The sequence below is a fragment of the Cydia fagiglandana genome, chromosome 1 (genome assembly GCF_963556715.1).
Source record: "Cydia fagiglandana chromosome 1, ilCydFagi1.1, whole genome shotgun sequence".
Classification (NCBI taxonomy): Eukaryota; Metazoa; Arthropoda; class Insecta; order Lepidoptera; family Tortricidae; genus Cydia; species Cydia fagiglandana.
Window position 1 is genome coordinate 20,914,630 of NC_085932.1, and position 13,267 is coordinate 20,927,896.

Below are 13,267 nucleotides of genomic sequence, written 5' to 3' on the forward strand. Positions count from 1 at the left end.
GCATCATCATATTCGGAGCACTCAACCCATATGAAATAGCCTTTCAATTTAAACTTTTATTTTTGTGACGTGCTGATATAAACCTTAGCACTATTTTCAATAATTGTTATACCTCTAGGTGTGCTAAAAGATGTGCCCCGGTCTCCCCTGGAGATGATCCGAGATGCGGACAACGACGCCGACCGTATGTTCCTTTACCCCAACCTGGACTACAAGGGATTGTTCAACGCCATCTCGCAGTTGGTGGACTCTGCCCCTCATTTACAGTACGGGATGCAAGGTACGGGCACACATAATACATAAAAATACTACGTAGGTACAGTATTCTCGCTGTCTACCAAAATTGTTTTTTGTGACTCACGTTCACACACAGTGAATCACGTTGTTAATCTCTAAAGCATGAGTCACATCACATGACACGTTCTTTTTCTTGCTTATTAAGTAAACAGTGCTTTAAAGACTCCTCGAAGTATTAGTAAGGGTGGTATTCCATCTGTCCTTGGTCCAATGTCAATGCGTCTCATGCAATCTCTCATTAAACAAAATGTGAGACAAAATACACACTGGACAAAGAAATTGGACAGGTGGAATACCATTAAGTCGAGCGCGCCCGAACAATTGAGTCAAATAGGTACTAATGGATACGTGTCGTTTATGCCTAATATCATCTCTCCCAGGTCTCCTAGTACAAATGGGCCCATATAAACATGTATAACATAATCTCGTGATAGGTCATGGGACTTGTGGGCCAAGTTAACCACAGAGTGGGAGCCCCAAAAGTCTAACCGGGGAGCCGGTATCCTCGTCGGCGATGTCGGGATAATTTGGACTCCTTCTTGCGAGGCTGGCCAGATAAAGCACTAAACAGAGACGAGTGGAAGAAGAGGGGGGAGGCCTTGGCCCAGCAGTGGGACACAGTGGGCTCTGAATAATAATAAAATAATTGCTCATTATTTGTGATCTCTGTTTCAGCATTCGGCCAAGCAGTCCTCCAATGCCTGGGCTGCCTGCTGCCCTTCCTAGAATACGACATGATCGACAATCTCCCCTACCTGGTGGCGTACTGCGTTGCTGTTCTCCCAGTGTCGCTGCATCAGGAGATCCTGCATTTGCTGTGCTATTACATACTGCCGTTTACTATCAGTGAGTAAAAGAAATATAATATGTAACATGTAATGAATCAAGAGGTCAAGGATATGGCATATGGAGAAATGGAAAATACTCCACCGACAAGAGGATACCTCTTAAATTGAAGAAGATAATTAATTTCTTATGCAGTCTATGATAACTACTAGATGACGAACAGCTTGTGCTTGATATTTAAATACATATGTAATAAATGTATGTTTCCACAGCACGCAAGTACTCAGGACAAGAAGAGGAAAGTCAGGCATCACAATCTGTTGCAGCCATCATAATGATGGTGTTCCAACATTCTAACAATCCAGGTACCTACCTATTTAGGTAATGAAATAATATTGAATCTGCAAACAAGTTATTGCCACACACTTAATTTTCGATATACATAGACTCACCTCACGTCAACTTACTTAATAATAACAAATCTTTATTTAGATAAACATAGTAATACATCTAACATTAGGTTAAGAGTATGTTATAAAGTACGTTTTTCAATACTTGACTTCTACCTGAGCTAGGAAAACCCTGTATCTCATGTAGAAAAATGTTATGAGAAGAAGTAGCGATAAAATATTGGAACTTTGAGTTAGTAAATTTTTTTTTTCACCTCAGCAGCTCGAACAAGGGTACTTTGCTTCTTAAAAACAGTGAGCAAAATGTGATTTTGCTCACTGAGTCATTTTGTCTCACTCAGTGAGCAATATCGCATATTGCTCACCGAGTGTCTTTCACTCAGTGAGCAAAATATGCGATTTAGCTCACTGAGTGAGACAAAATGACATTCAAGTGACCTTTATAGTCAAATGTCATTTCAACATGCGGGGTCTAATACAAGTTCGATATACTTGGGTTCTATTATCTCTGTCCCTCTAGGTATGTTCTCACTGCTTAGGGTGAAAAATTTTGTGTACTACACGAGATCAAAGTTATTTACATCTCGTGCGCTTTTGAATCCCTTACTACGCTCAAGATTCTAAATTAGATTCACTCGCTACGCTCGTGAATCTATTATAGAATCTTTCGCTTGCACGGGCCTCAAAATAAGCACTCGAAGAAATATCAAACTTTGATCTCTTGTTGTACAAATAACTATTTTGAGTCCATTGTTTTCAGCACATCACTGCCAGCTACTAGAATGCCTGATGTCGCGAAAGAGCACCGTGGTAAAGGACGTGCTCTGCGTGATAGCGTACGGCACGTGGGGCGCTCGCGTCTCGGCCGCCAAGCTTCTGTTCTACTACTGGCCGCCGTTCGACGCCAAGCTCTTCGACAGGAAGGGGCTGCTCTGCAAGTTTTCTAGTAAGTTTCATTCTTAATGCCTTTTTCACTAACGTGGAGAAGCAAACAGGCTTTTCATATAGGGTATTTTTCTACTAATCAAATCAGTTACTTTTTTAGAACTGTCAAAACGATTTGCTAATATGGACTTTATATGAAACATTACATCGTGACGTCACGGTCAACTCACCTACTTTTTAGGGTTCCGTACACAAAGGGTAAAACGGGACCCTATTACTAAGACTCCGCTGTCCATCCGTCCGTCCGTCCGTCCGTCCGTCCGTCCGTCCGTCACCAGGCTGTATCTCACGAACCGTGATATAGACAGAAATTTTCACAGATGATGTATTTCTGTTGCCGATGCCGCTATAACAACAAATACTCAAAAGTACGGAACCCTCGGTGGGCGAGTCCGACTCGCACTTATCCGGTTTTTATATTTCTATCCGATTTATTAAATAGAAATTGTGTTTAAAAATAACACCGATCTGTGTTTTTCTAATAATTATCTAGTGCTTTATTTCATGCATGGTGTAAAATAATTTATTTGAAATACATGCCCTACCCTTTTGTCGATATAATAACTTTACCGCCAATTTTATGGCATGATTTGAAGTTAAACGTTTTTCTTTTCAGATGATCTGGTCCCATTCGCGTGTCAGCGCGACATGTGCCCAAGCAACGGCACCGCGGAGGCGGCTAAAGTTTGCCTGGACCACTGCATCAGCGTCACCTTTGCCAGCGACAGCCCCCCGCCACTGTATCTCTGCATCGAGTGCGCCAATGAGATACACAGGTTTGTTGAATGTGCAAAGATAACTTACACTCTGTCCCCCTTATTCATAAAACTTTACGGGCCTGATTTAGTTAAATTATGTTTTATCCCTTTCTAACAAATACATAAGTCAAAATGGCAGATAAGGACAAACGGTTATTAGCTAATTGAGGTTTGTGGTGCGTTTATGAATAAGGGGGTAAATCTTTAGGTATTTAAATAAAAGTAAACAAAATCTACCCTTAGCCAGTTGAGGGTAGACGAAAACATTACACGATCAAATAATGTAGGTTAAAGTCAGATCGTTTAGTGACTGATCCAGGCTGTTTTGTAATTGGTCGGTTAGCCAATAAATGTTGTGACTACCCGAAAATTTACAAATTGTTTGTTTACTTTTATTGAAATACTTAAAGATATAGACTATAGTGCTGTACCAATTTGACATATGCCCGAAGCAACAATGCCGCCAATATAGCCAAGGTTTGCCTAGCTGATTGCACCAGGCATCACATTTACCAACGAAATTCCGCCGCCGCTCCGATACAGGTTATGAGATACAAAAGTTAGGTAGTTTAAAGTTATCGAAAATGTCATGAGCTCAGCTTACTAGTACTAATTATTTAATTACTTTACAGGGAGCATCCCAATCAAAATTTCTTGGATATTTTACATCCCCAGCAACAAGTCTCCATGGTTTGTGAAAACAAGGTAAGTAATATTCTTAGCGATTTATTGAGAGGTATCTTATAAATTAGCATGTCTCTTGCAAGTTTTTCGTTGAAGTATTTCTAAATAATTTTTGATTTTCAGAACTGCCGCTCTACTGATAAATCGGCCTACTCCATTTGTTTTTCTAACGAATGTGCCAATTACAATGGAATGCACCCAATAAGGTAATTTTACTCATTTTAAAGCCAAGTCACCTAAGTTAACTCTTACTATTAGCCATGTTTTGTAGTGTGTGACTCACCCACACACAGTGTTAGAGTATATAAGGCTACACATGTATCATTTGACGCGCATTATACCAATATCATAGCAAGCAGTTGTTTGTCTCTACGTCCCACCGTACATGGCGACCCTGCCAGGATCGCAGGTGAGGTGGGGCGTTAAAGGTGAACTCGATCGTACTGAATATAGGTTTATTCTGTCTTAAGTAACAAGTACAAGCCATTATATCCTTTCGGATCCGTACGACGTCTACAGTGGAGTTCCACAGGGTTCTGTGCTCGGACCAATGCTGTTTGGAATATTCTTAACGGACCTTAAGCAAGTTGTACACTCGGGCATGTATTTATTCGCTGACGACACAAAGATTATGGGAAACCCGCTTATCAGTCAGAACATCATACAGCAGGACTTAGACCGCATTCTACAATGGACGAAAGATTGGCTTATAACCCTCAACGCAGACAAGTGCACTGTACTTCATATTGGCAAAAATAACCCTAAGCACACATATAATATTGGCTCCAAAAGTTTACAGAGTGTTGCTTCCCAGCGCGATCTTGGTGTAGTTGTAACTAACAATCTTAAATGGGAGGAACATATTTTAGGGTTTACCAAAAAGGCAAATTCGGTTTTATACATGATCAGGAAAGCTTTTCGTTACATAGACAAGAATCTCTTTATTAAGCTATATAAGACATATGTAAGACCCTTACTGGAATATGCCTTCCAAATTTGGAATCCATATTTTAAAAAAGATATAATTCTTATTGAAAAAGTCCAAAGAAGAGCCACAAAATTGGTACCGTCTCTTCGTAACCAACCATATGAAGATAGACTAAAGGAATTGGGCCTGACAACCTTGGAGCAGCGAAGGCAACGCGGTGACCTGATAGAAACGTATAAAATACTCACAGGACACTACAACGTACCCGGGTTAAGCGATATTTTTACTCGCAACATAAATGACAGACTGAGAGGACACTCTCTGAAACTGACACGGACGCAGAGTAGTAGCAACCCCAGACGACACTTCCTGTCTAACCGCGTAGTGAAAGTGTGGAACGGTTTACCCGAGTCAGTGATCAGTGTACCTTCGATAAACTCTTTTAAAAACAAACTCGATGAACACTTTCGTAGACTACAAAACACAAGTGGACATTGATGTGCACGTATCAGCTTTAAGCTGCCTGTGCATTTACATATAATAATAATAATATACTAAGCTATGCACGTGTGTAAGGCCTAGTACACACATTACAGTTTAACTTAAACTGCATTTGCATTTATTCTACAGGTACTGCCAGCAATGCCACGGCAACCGCCACAACAGTCGTCGCGGAGGAGACCATGTCGTTCACACTCGACTTCCACCCGCTTGGCACATGGACTCTGACATGCAGACCAACCTTGTGGAGGCCATCATCAGGTACACTACACATATTTGCAGCCTGTCCAGGTTAATACACAACTTGTACTGTAATATACTCACATAGCGTCTGTATTACGGGAAGAGCTAAGTACCATCAATATTTTATTCGTCGAATTTATTCAACTGAGTCATCATTAGCGATGCACCGGATATACGGTTACTATCCGGTATCCGGCCTATCCGGCCATTATTTTACTATCCGGCCGGATACCGGATAGTAACTTACTATCCGGCCGGATACCGGATAGTAACCTTGCTTGATTTCGGAGTAAACAAATTGGATTTAAGAAACAGACACGGTCATAATCGTACTTGTTTATTATTTTAAAACAATTTAATAAATCCATTGACTTGCACGCGCACTCATTTCGAACCTAGAAATGAGTTGGCGCGAACGTTCACTAGGAAACAGGTCAAACCTGCAGAATGCGCACTTGAAAAACCGAAATGTACCTAGGTATTGGTATAGTTCCGCTGGCAGAATATCCTGCGGCCGGATACCGGATATTCGGCTGATGGTCAGGCTGAATATCCGGTATCCGGTATCCGGCCAACCAACTATCCGTTGCATCTCTAGTCATCATCTTCCTCGCGTTGTCCCGGCTTTTTTTACCACGGCTCATGGGAGCCTGGGATCCGCTTGATAACTAATCCCGTAGGTACTAAGTAGTTTTTACAAAAGGGACTGCCATCTGAACCCAGAGGGTAAACTAGGCCCTATTTGGATTAGTCCGGTTTCCTCACGATGTTGGAATTATTCAACTGAGTTTTGTAGAGTTTGTTTGTCAGAACTTTTTCTACTATTCGAGTGAGTGAATGATTACCTTGTTTGGCAGCCTACTCAAAGAAGCAAAGCCGATAAACATGGAGGATCCAGACAGCTCATCGGATCAGCTGAAGCCGCCGCTTAGCGTCGACTTACCCGACCCTATATCGATCGAGGATCGCCAGTTACTCGGCAGGTGAGTGATTCTTTATTCAGTGATGTTGATGCCTGTCCCTTATTTTGCGATTTTTAACAATGTGCAATTGTGCACCCTAAATATAACGATACTAGCCCAAAACATTCTGAATAAATTTCTCAATTTAATTAACCTCCTAAGCTTAACTGTCGTGCATAATTATAGGTACTGTGCACGTTGCGGAATTTTGTTATTTTATGCGGTAGGAATACGTCCGTAACTATATCACAGGTTCAAATACTTCAAATACACAATTTCTACATTTTCTCTTCACTTCACTGAATATATTTATTGACGGAAATCCGTTAGACAGTACTTAGTTCTACTTGACATATTTCAGTGACAATTGACAAGCCATCTAGGAGGGCCTACCGCGAAACACGTTCGACGTGTTGCCTCCGTGTCACACTTGCGTACGAATTTACAAGGGCGACAGAGAGGTAACACGTCCAACGTGGTTGGCGGTAGGCCCTCTGCTCTGGATTAAGATGTGTGTTGTAGGAATACCAACCACAGCTTTGACAATAAAGAAATCTTATCTTAATACTAGCGACCCGCCCGGGCTTCGCACGGGTTAACAAATTATACACCTAAACCTTCCTCAAGAATCACTGTATTGGTGAAAACCGCATGAAAATCCGTTCAGTAGTTTTTGAGTTTATAGCGAACAAACACACAAACAGGCATGCTCGGCGGCGGACTTTGTTTTATAAGGTGTACTGAAGAGGCAGTAACCAATGACACTGTTGTGTGTAGGTATGGCGTGTGGTTGATGGTGGGGTTGTGCACGCCCAACCCCGACACGCCGGACGAGATCCTGGGCCGCCTGCTCTCCGTGCTCTTCCACTGGTTCCACGTCACCTCCTTCTCTTATACAGGTAACCAGTGATCGGACAAATCATCGCAAAACCATCAAAAATCATTTGTATCTATTAAAATCTTCGAGCAACACCGGCTTCCGACACGTCGGAAGGGAGGGGCCCAAGCGATATCTCACCGTACAAATCATTCTGCCATTTTTCGCGGGGGGAAAGTGCACACAGTCGCACTTCTCACACACTTACATACAAAATCCAATCAAAGGCCCTACCGCGAACCACGTTCGACGTGTTGCCTCTCTATGGCACTTGTAAATTCATACGTAAGTGTCACAGGGAGGCAACACGTCGAACGTGGTTCGCGGTAGGCCCTCTGTAATGACGACACAAATACATAGAAAATGACACACGTCAAAGACAAATCTTGCAAACCTCGATCTCTTTTTGTGTACGGACGAGTGACTAGTGTACACGCACACTAACACATTTTCGTTGAAGTATGTCATTGTATTCTGAGAGATGAGAAGTCGGATTTGTCGCTCGACCGATCCGCAATTTGTACTGAGCGAGCAAAATCGATAAATCCAACAATTACTTGAGACTAAAATATAATAATTGTATTTAAATGTAATTAAACGTATGATATGTAAAAAAAATATTACATGTGAAATGTAACACTTTCATTTTGTAAATTTGATTATTGCTTTAAATTGAGTTTTGATTTTGATACCATATTATAAGTTTAAAGTGACATAGTACGTATAGATACACTATTTCTTATGTAAATTGACGTACTTACCATTGAATCTCATAGAAAACCGTCACTAAGCAAAAAAATACAATTTACTTCCCTTTAATGACATTGTTCCTATGAGACGGGCACCTATTCCCTCTATTCGCCATAACGACATTAGCGCCCTCTGGCGGTTCTAATAGAGCTAGGGCGATAGGTGTCTTCGTATTGCGTGCGTTACGATCATACGAGCTAGATGGCGTTATTAACTCAAAAACCCCATTTTTTGGATAATGACGTTATGTTTCTCAAGGAGCGATATATGAAATTTAGTATCTCAATAGAAATGAAAACGTTGCTTTTTAGGGTTCCTTACTCAAAGGATAAAAACGGGACCGTATTACTAAGACTCCGTTGTCCGTCTCTCTGTCACCCTGTCCAGGCTCGAGAACCGTGATAGAAAGTTGAAATTTTCACAGATGATGTATTTCTATTGCCGCTATAACAACAAATACTAAAAACGAAGTAAAATCAATATTTAAGTGGGGCTCCCATTCAACAAACGTCATTTTTTTTGTCGTTTTTTGCGTAATGGTACGGAAACCTTCATGCGCGGTGGCCGGTTTTTTGTTCTTACTAAAGCTTATTTTGTCGAAATTTTGCATTTCACCGCACCTTCGTACATCAGAGGCACTGCAGTTCGCCACACGGCTTGATCACGCGAGAGTTCTTTCACCCCTGAGCCGGACAAACAAATTTAGTTCGCCAGTATAGGTCTCGATGACTTAGTACAACTAGTTTTATTACCCGCGCTAGATTAGATTGACGCGCTAATCTTGTACCTCGGCAGAGGGGAATTAGTGCGAATGCCGCCTCCCTTCCGTGTTGCTCGAAGATTAAAATAGGACAAGATTTATTTAACTTATATTATGTACACATTTATAAAATTTTCAGATTATACTCAAACACCCGGGTATATCCTTAAACTACGTGACCCGGGTATGTCCTTAAACTACGTCCAAGACCACCGGTGGACGGGCAGCAGCGTCCCTCAAATTCGGTGTACTCGACTGCGATCGCCAACCCGCCTGCCAAGCGTGGCGATTATGGCATTCACCCCCCATAACAAGGGGGAGGCCTATGTTCAGCAGTGGACGTCTTATGGCTGGGATGATGATGATGATGATGATGACTCAAACACCGCAGTTCAAAATTGTAAAAAAAATTGTAACATGTTCCATACAATATTTATTTTTGCGATAAATTGTCCGAACTCTGCAGGTAACACACACATTTACAAACTTTGTTAAACAAATATACCAAACTTATCCACTATGTCTCATATTTCGGACGGCGAGTCAAAATATCGCGTAAATTAGACCTTAAAATTTTACCGCAACGCTTTTAAAAGCTGAGTGGATTATCATAGACAGGATAAAAGCTACAAATTTATAATAACTTATGTAAAAAAAAATTGCACTTATAGGTCTGTTGGTCTCATTTCTGCAACACGTAATCTGTCGTTTTACGTGTTGCAGAAATGATCATCATTCTCAGGTTGAATTATGTACTTTAGTAGCTATAATTTGCGAATGAAAAATGAAGCTAGTCTGTTACTGTTAGTCTACTTTTATTCTTGTGTTAATTTTGAATAAAAATGTATATTTCCAACATAATCTATGTGACTATTCTACAGGGGAGCTAGCGAACTTGGTAGAAAAACTAAAGAACGAGCACGTCTGCCCCTGGCTGCGAGACATCGCGGCTTCCCACCGCGCAGTACTCGTGGCGTGTCTACTGCCGCACCCGCCGCACTACATGCGGCAGGCCGGACACTGGGACAACTTGGCCACCAAGACACACCACCTGAAAGATGGACTTAACAGGTTGGTTGTTAGTATACAGAACATGTTGCCAGGCAGAGTGATGGCAGGTGGAACAAAATGTTGACGGATTGGTGGCCGCTTTCGGATGAAAGAAGCGCCAGTCGTCCGTTGGCTCGCTGGGTGGATGGCGTTCGAAAATTCGCGGGGCACTTTTCGATAAGACTTGCCAAGGACCGGGATAAGTGGCGTAAACGAAGAGAGGCCTATGCCCAGCAGTGGGCGACTGAAGGCTAAAACGATGATGTACAGAACATCTAGAACCCAATCGAATTTAATCTAAAACCTAACCTCTAGAACCTAAGTAGTGAATCTTAGCAGTTTTGCTATCTCATAAAAATTTCGGGTCATATTTGACTGCAATAAAAAAAGGTTTTCGTCTTACTGATTGTTTTCATAGCCCCCTCGATACCAATATTCTTCTGAACTGATCAGAAGTATGACTCTAAAAGATAACATTTGTAAAAATCGATTTATGTTGTTGATTGCAGGCTCTACTGCTTGATTCCGTATGGCATCATCACGCAGTCTATATGGGATTACATCATGCCCGCGTGGATGGAAGCCATTTGCTCCGACGTGCCTGAAAAGGTAATACAAACGTTTAACTTACAAATTACAAACCGTCCCTAATTAAGTATTAAGTTTTCAGAAACTAGGGCCCACTCTTTTGGTTGTAAATTGTACTCAAATAAGATAAAGATGAAATTACAAATTTTGTTGCCTTTGAATGTTCCAATAAAGTCTAAATTCGCTCTAGTGAGTAGACTTAAATTTCACTTTTATTTCAGGAGCTGATCGAGTTAAAAGTTCCCGTTGCCAAGATCCTTGAGCCAGATGGCGCTATGCTCGGCTTGGACGAGCGCAACCTGTACAACTTCGCTGTGCTGCGCGTGAGTGACACGCCCGCGCCCGAGACCGTCCTTCCCGTGTTGGAGTGGTTTCAGGTACAAAAGTTCCCGTTGCCAAGATCCTTGAGCCAGATGGCGCTATGCTCGGCTTGGACGAGCGCAACCTGTACAACTTCGCTGTGCTGCGCGTCAGTGACACGCCCGCGCCCGAGACCGTCCTTCCCGTGTTGGAGTGGTTTCAGGTACAAAAGTTCCCGTTGCCAAGATCCTTGAGCCAGATGGCGCTATGCTCGGCTTGGACGAGCGCAACCTGTACAACTTCGCTGTGCTGCGCGTCAGTGACACGCCCGCGCCCGAGACCGTCCTTCCCGTGTTGGAGTGGTTTCAGGTACAAAAGTTCCCGTTGCCAAGATCCTTGAGCCAGATGGCGCTATGCTCGGCTTGGACGAGCGCAACCTGTACAACTTCGCTGTGCTGCGCGTGAGTGACACGCCCGCGCCCGAGACCGTCCTTCCCGTGTTGGAGTGGTTTCAGGTACAAAAGTTCCCGTTGCCAAGATCCTTGAGCCAGATGGCGCTATGCTCGGCTTGGACGAGCGCAACCTGTACAACTTCGCTGTGCTGCGCGTCAGTGACACGCCCGCGCCCGAGACCGTCCTTCCCGTGTTGGAGTGGTTTCAGGTACAAAAGTTCCCGTTGCCAAGATCCTTGAGCCAGATGGCGCTATGCTCGGCTTGGACGAGCGGAACCTGTATAACTTCGCTGTGCTGCGCGTGAGTGACACGCCCGCGCCCGAGACCGTCCTCCCCGTGTTGGAGTGGTTTCAGGTAAACAACATGTCAAAATGTTATGGCTCCTCTACACGATGGGCCAACGCCGGCCACTCCAAGGGACGCATTTATGCGTTAGAGGGAGCAAGTGATATTGCGATCTCATTCTACCGCATGGCTACGCAGCCAGCCCTTGGAGCGGCCGGAGCTGGCCCATCGTGTGGAGGAGCCATTAGAGTTAGACCAAGACAAGTCTGCAACGATTTTGATAGCACACGCAGTGCAAGACAGTGTTATTAAATTTATACGTCATTATTTCATAGAAGTCTGACGTTTAAAATAACACTTGCACTGCGTGTGCTATCAAAATCGTTGCAGACTTCTGTTGGTCTGACTCTAGTTCGTTCTAAACGTGGTATTTTAAACATTCGTGACGCGTTAGCAGTATCAGCATAACTCTCGTTAAAGTAGTTAAGGAGCATTCCACGGGCTGTCCCGTACAAACGCTTTTTATTTCCTGTGTTGCGACTTTTTTCTCTGCGTTTAAAGCAGGCGATTATTTTTCTGTGCATATTTTTGACCATTTGTCATAGAAAAGGAAACTCTTATACCTTTAAATCTTCAGAAACTTCGCGTTTGTACGGGACAACGGTAGACAATTTCGTGGAATGCTCCTTAAGTTGGGTCTCATGTAACTAAAGCCAATAATAACTCTGTAATGATAATGCAATGGCGGATAGTTCATCGCTGTGTTAATTGTGGTTTCTTCCCAGACCATCTCGCTGCTGGAGGTGAAGATCCCATTGTCGCAGCTATTCGACTTGTTCAGTCACTGCGTCATCAATCTCCCTGAAAAGATCTTCAAGCCTCCGATGGGTACGTGTACAGTATTGGCCTTCGATATACAATGCATCGAGATCGGACTGGCCAGTCAAATCAGTTACTTTTTAATGAAACGAAATGCGAAAGCGGTTCGTCAGTATGAATGAGGTTCGCATAAATGGCCAGCATTTATGGTCAGCATTTACATCACATGTTGAATGTGTCAAAAAGGACTTCAAAAGTGTAAGAATAAGCGATTTTTTGTTATATTCAGAGTAGTTATATTAATTGTATTAATTAAGAGCGGGTCACTCACGTATTGTAAATCGAAAAACGCTCGACATGTTTCACTCCGTACCGAGGAGTGTCATCAGAAGCTTGTGTTGACGGTGATGTCGAGTGTTTTTTGACTTACTTAAAATACGTGAGTGACCCGTTCTTAATATATTTAATATGTCTGTGTCTCACGGAAGTATTGTTATTAAATTAAGAAATTTATATTATTATATATTCGATTGCCCGTTGTTTGAGTCCGATTTTTGTATTTACGTGCGTAACTGTCCTAAATTATGTTCAGGCTATGTTATTGATGTTAACCATTATTTTCTAGCCGGTAGCAAGAGTAAGGAGGACCCAGAGTGTCCGGAGATGAACGAGAAGGACACGAAAGAGAAGGAAGACTCGCTGCGGCCGCAGAATCTCACTTGCTGCATACTCATGCTGGACATTTTGCTGAAACAGGTATACATCATTCCTTTCAAACTAAAACTTAAGCAAATTACCCACTCTTAAAAATCGTCTCCTTTGCATGAATTAATACTGATTTTACAGATATTGTTTCAAGTTTTTCTGTTCC

General features: G+C 42.5%; 1 protein-coding gene across 1 annotated transcript in view; it reads left to right on the plus strand.

The window, feature by feature from the left end:
* LOC134665188 (protein unc-79 homolog) overlaps positions 1-13,267 on the plus strand; it is an 83,210-nt gene that overhangs the window by 29,531 nt on the left and 40,412 nt on the right. The window contains exons 3-19 of the mRNA XM_063522095.1: positions 119-280; positions 973-1,143; positions 1,356-1,448; positions 2,254-2,439; positions 3,055-3,214; positions 3,829-3,901; positions 4,004-4,086; positions 5,439-5,570; positions 6,410-6,535; positions 7,292-7,413; positions 9,783-9,972; positions 10,461-10,560; positions 10,761-11,055; positions 11,099-11,278; positions 11,355-11,500; positions 12,363-12,465; positions 13,022-13,152. Of these exons, the coding sequence (XP_063378165.1) occupies positions 119-280; positions 973-1,143; positions 1,356-1,448; positions 2,254-2,439; positions 3,055-3,214; positions 3,829-3,901; positions 4,004-4,086; positions 5,439-5,570; positions 6,410-6,535; positions 7,292-7,413; positions 9,783-9,972; positions 10,461-10,560; positions 10,761-11,055; positions 11,099-11,278; positions 11,355-11,500; positions 12,363-12,465; positions 13,022-13,152 (2,453 nt within the window). The remainder of the gene's footprint in view (positions 1-118; positions 281-972; positions 1,144-1,355; positions 1,449-2,253; positions 2,440-3,054; positions 3,215-3,828; positions 3,902-4,003; positions 4,087-5,438; positions 5,571-6,409; positions 6,536-7,291; positions 7,414-9,782; positions 9,973-10,460; positions 10,561-10,760; positions 11,056-11,098; positions 11,279-11,354; positions 11,501-12,362; positions 12,466-13,021; positions 13,153-13,267) is intronic.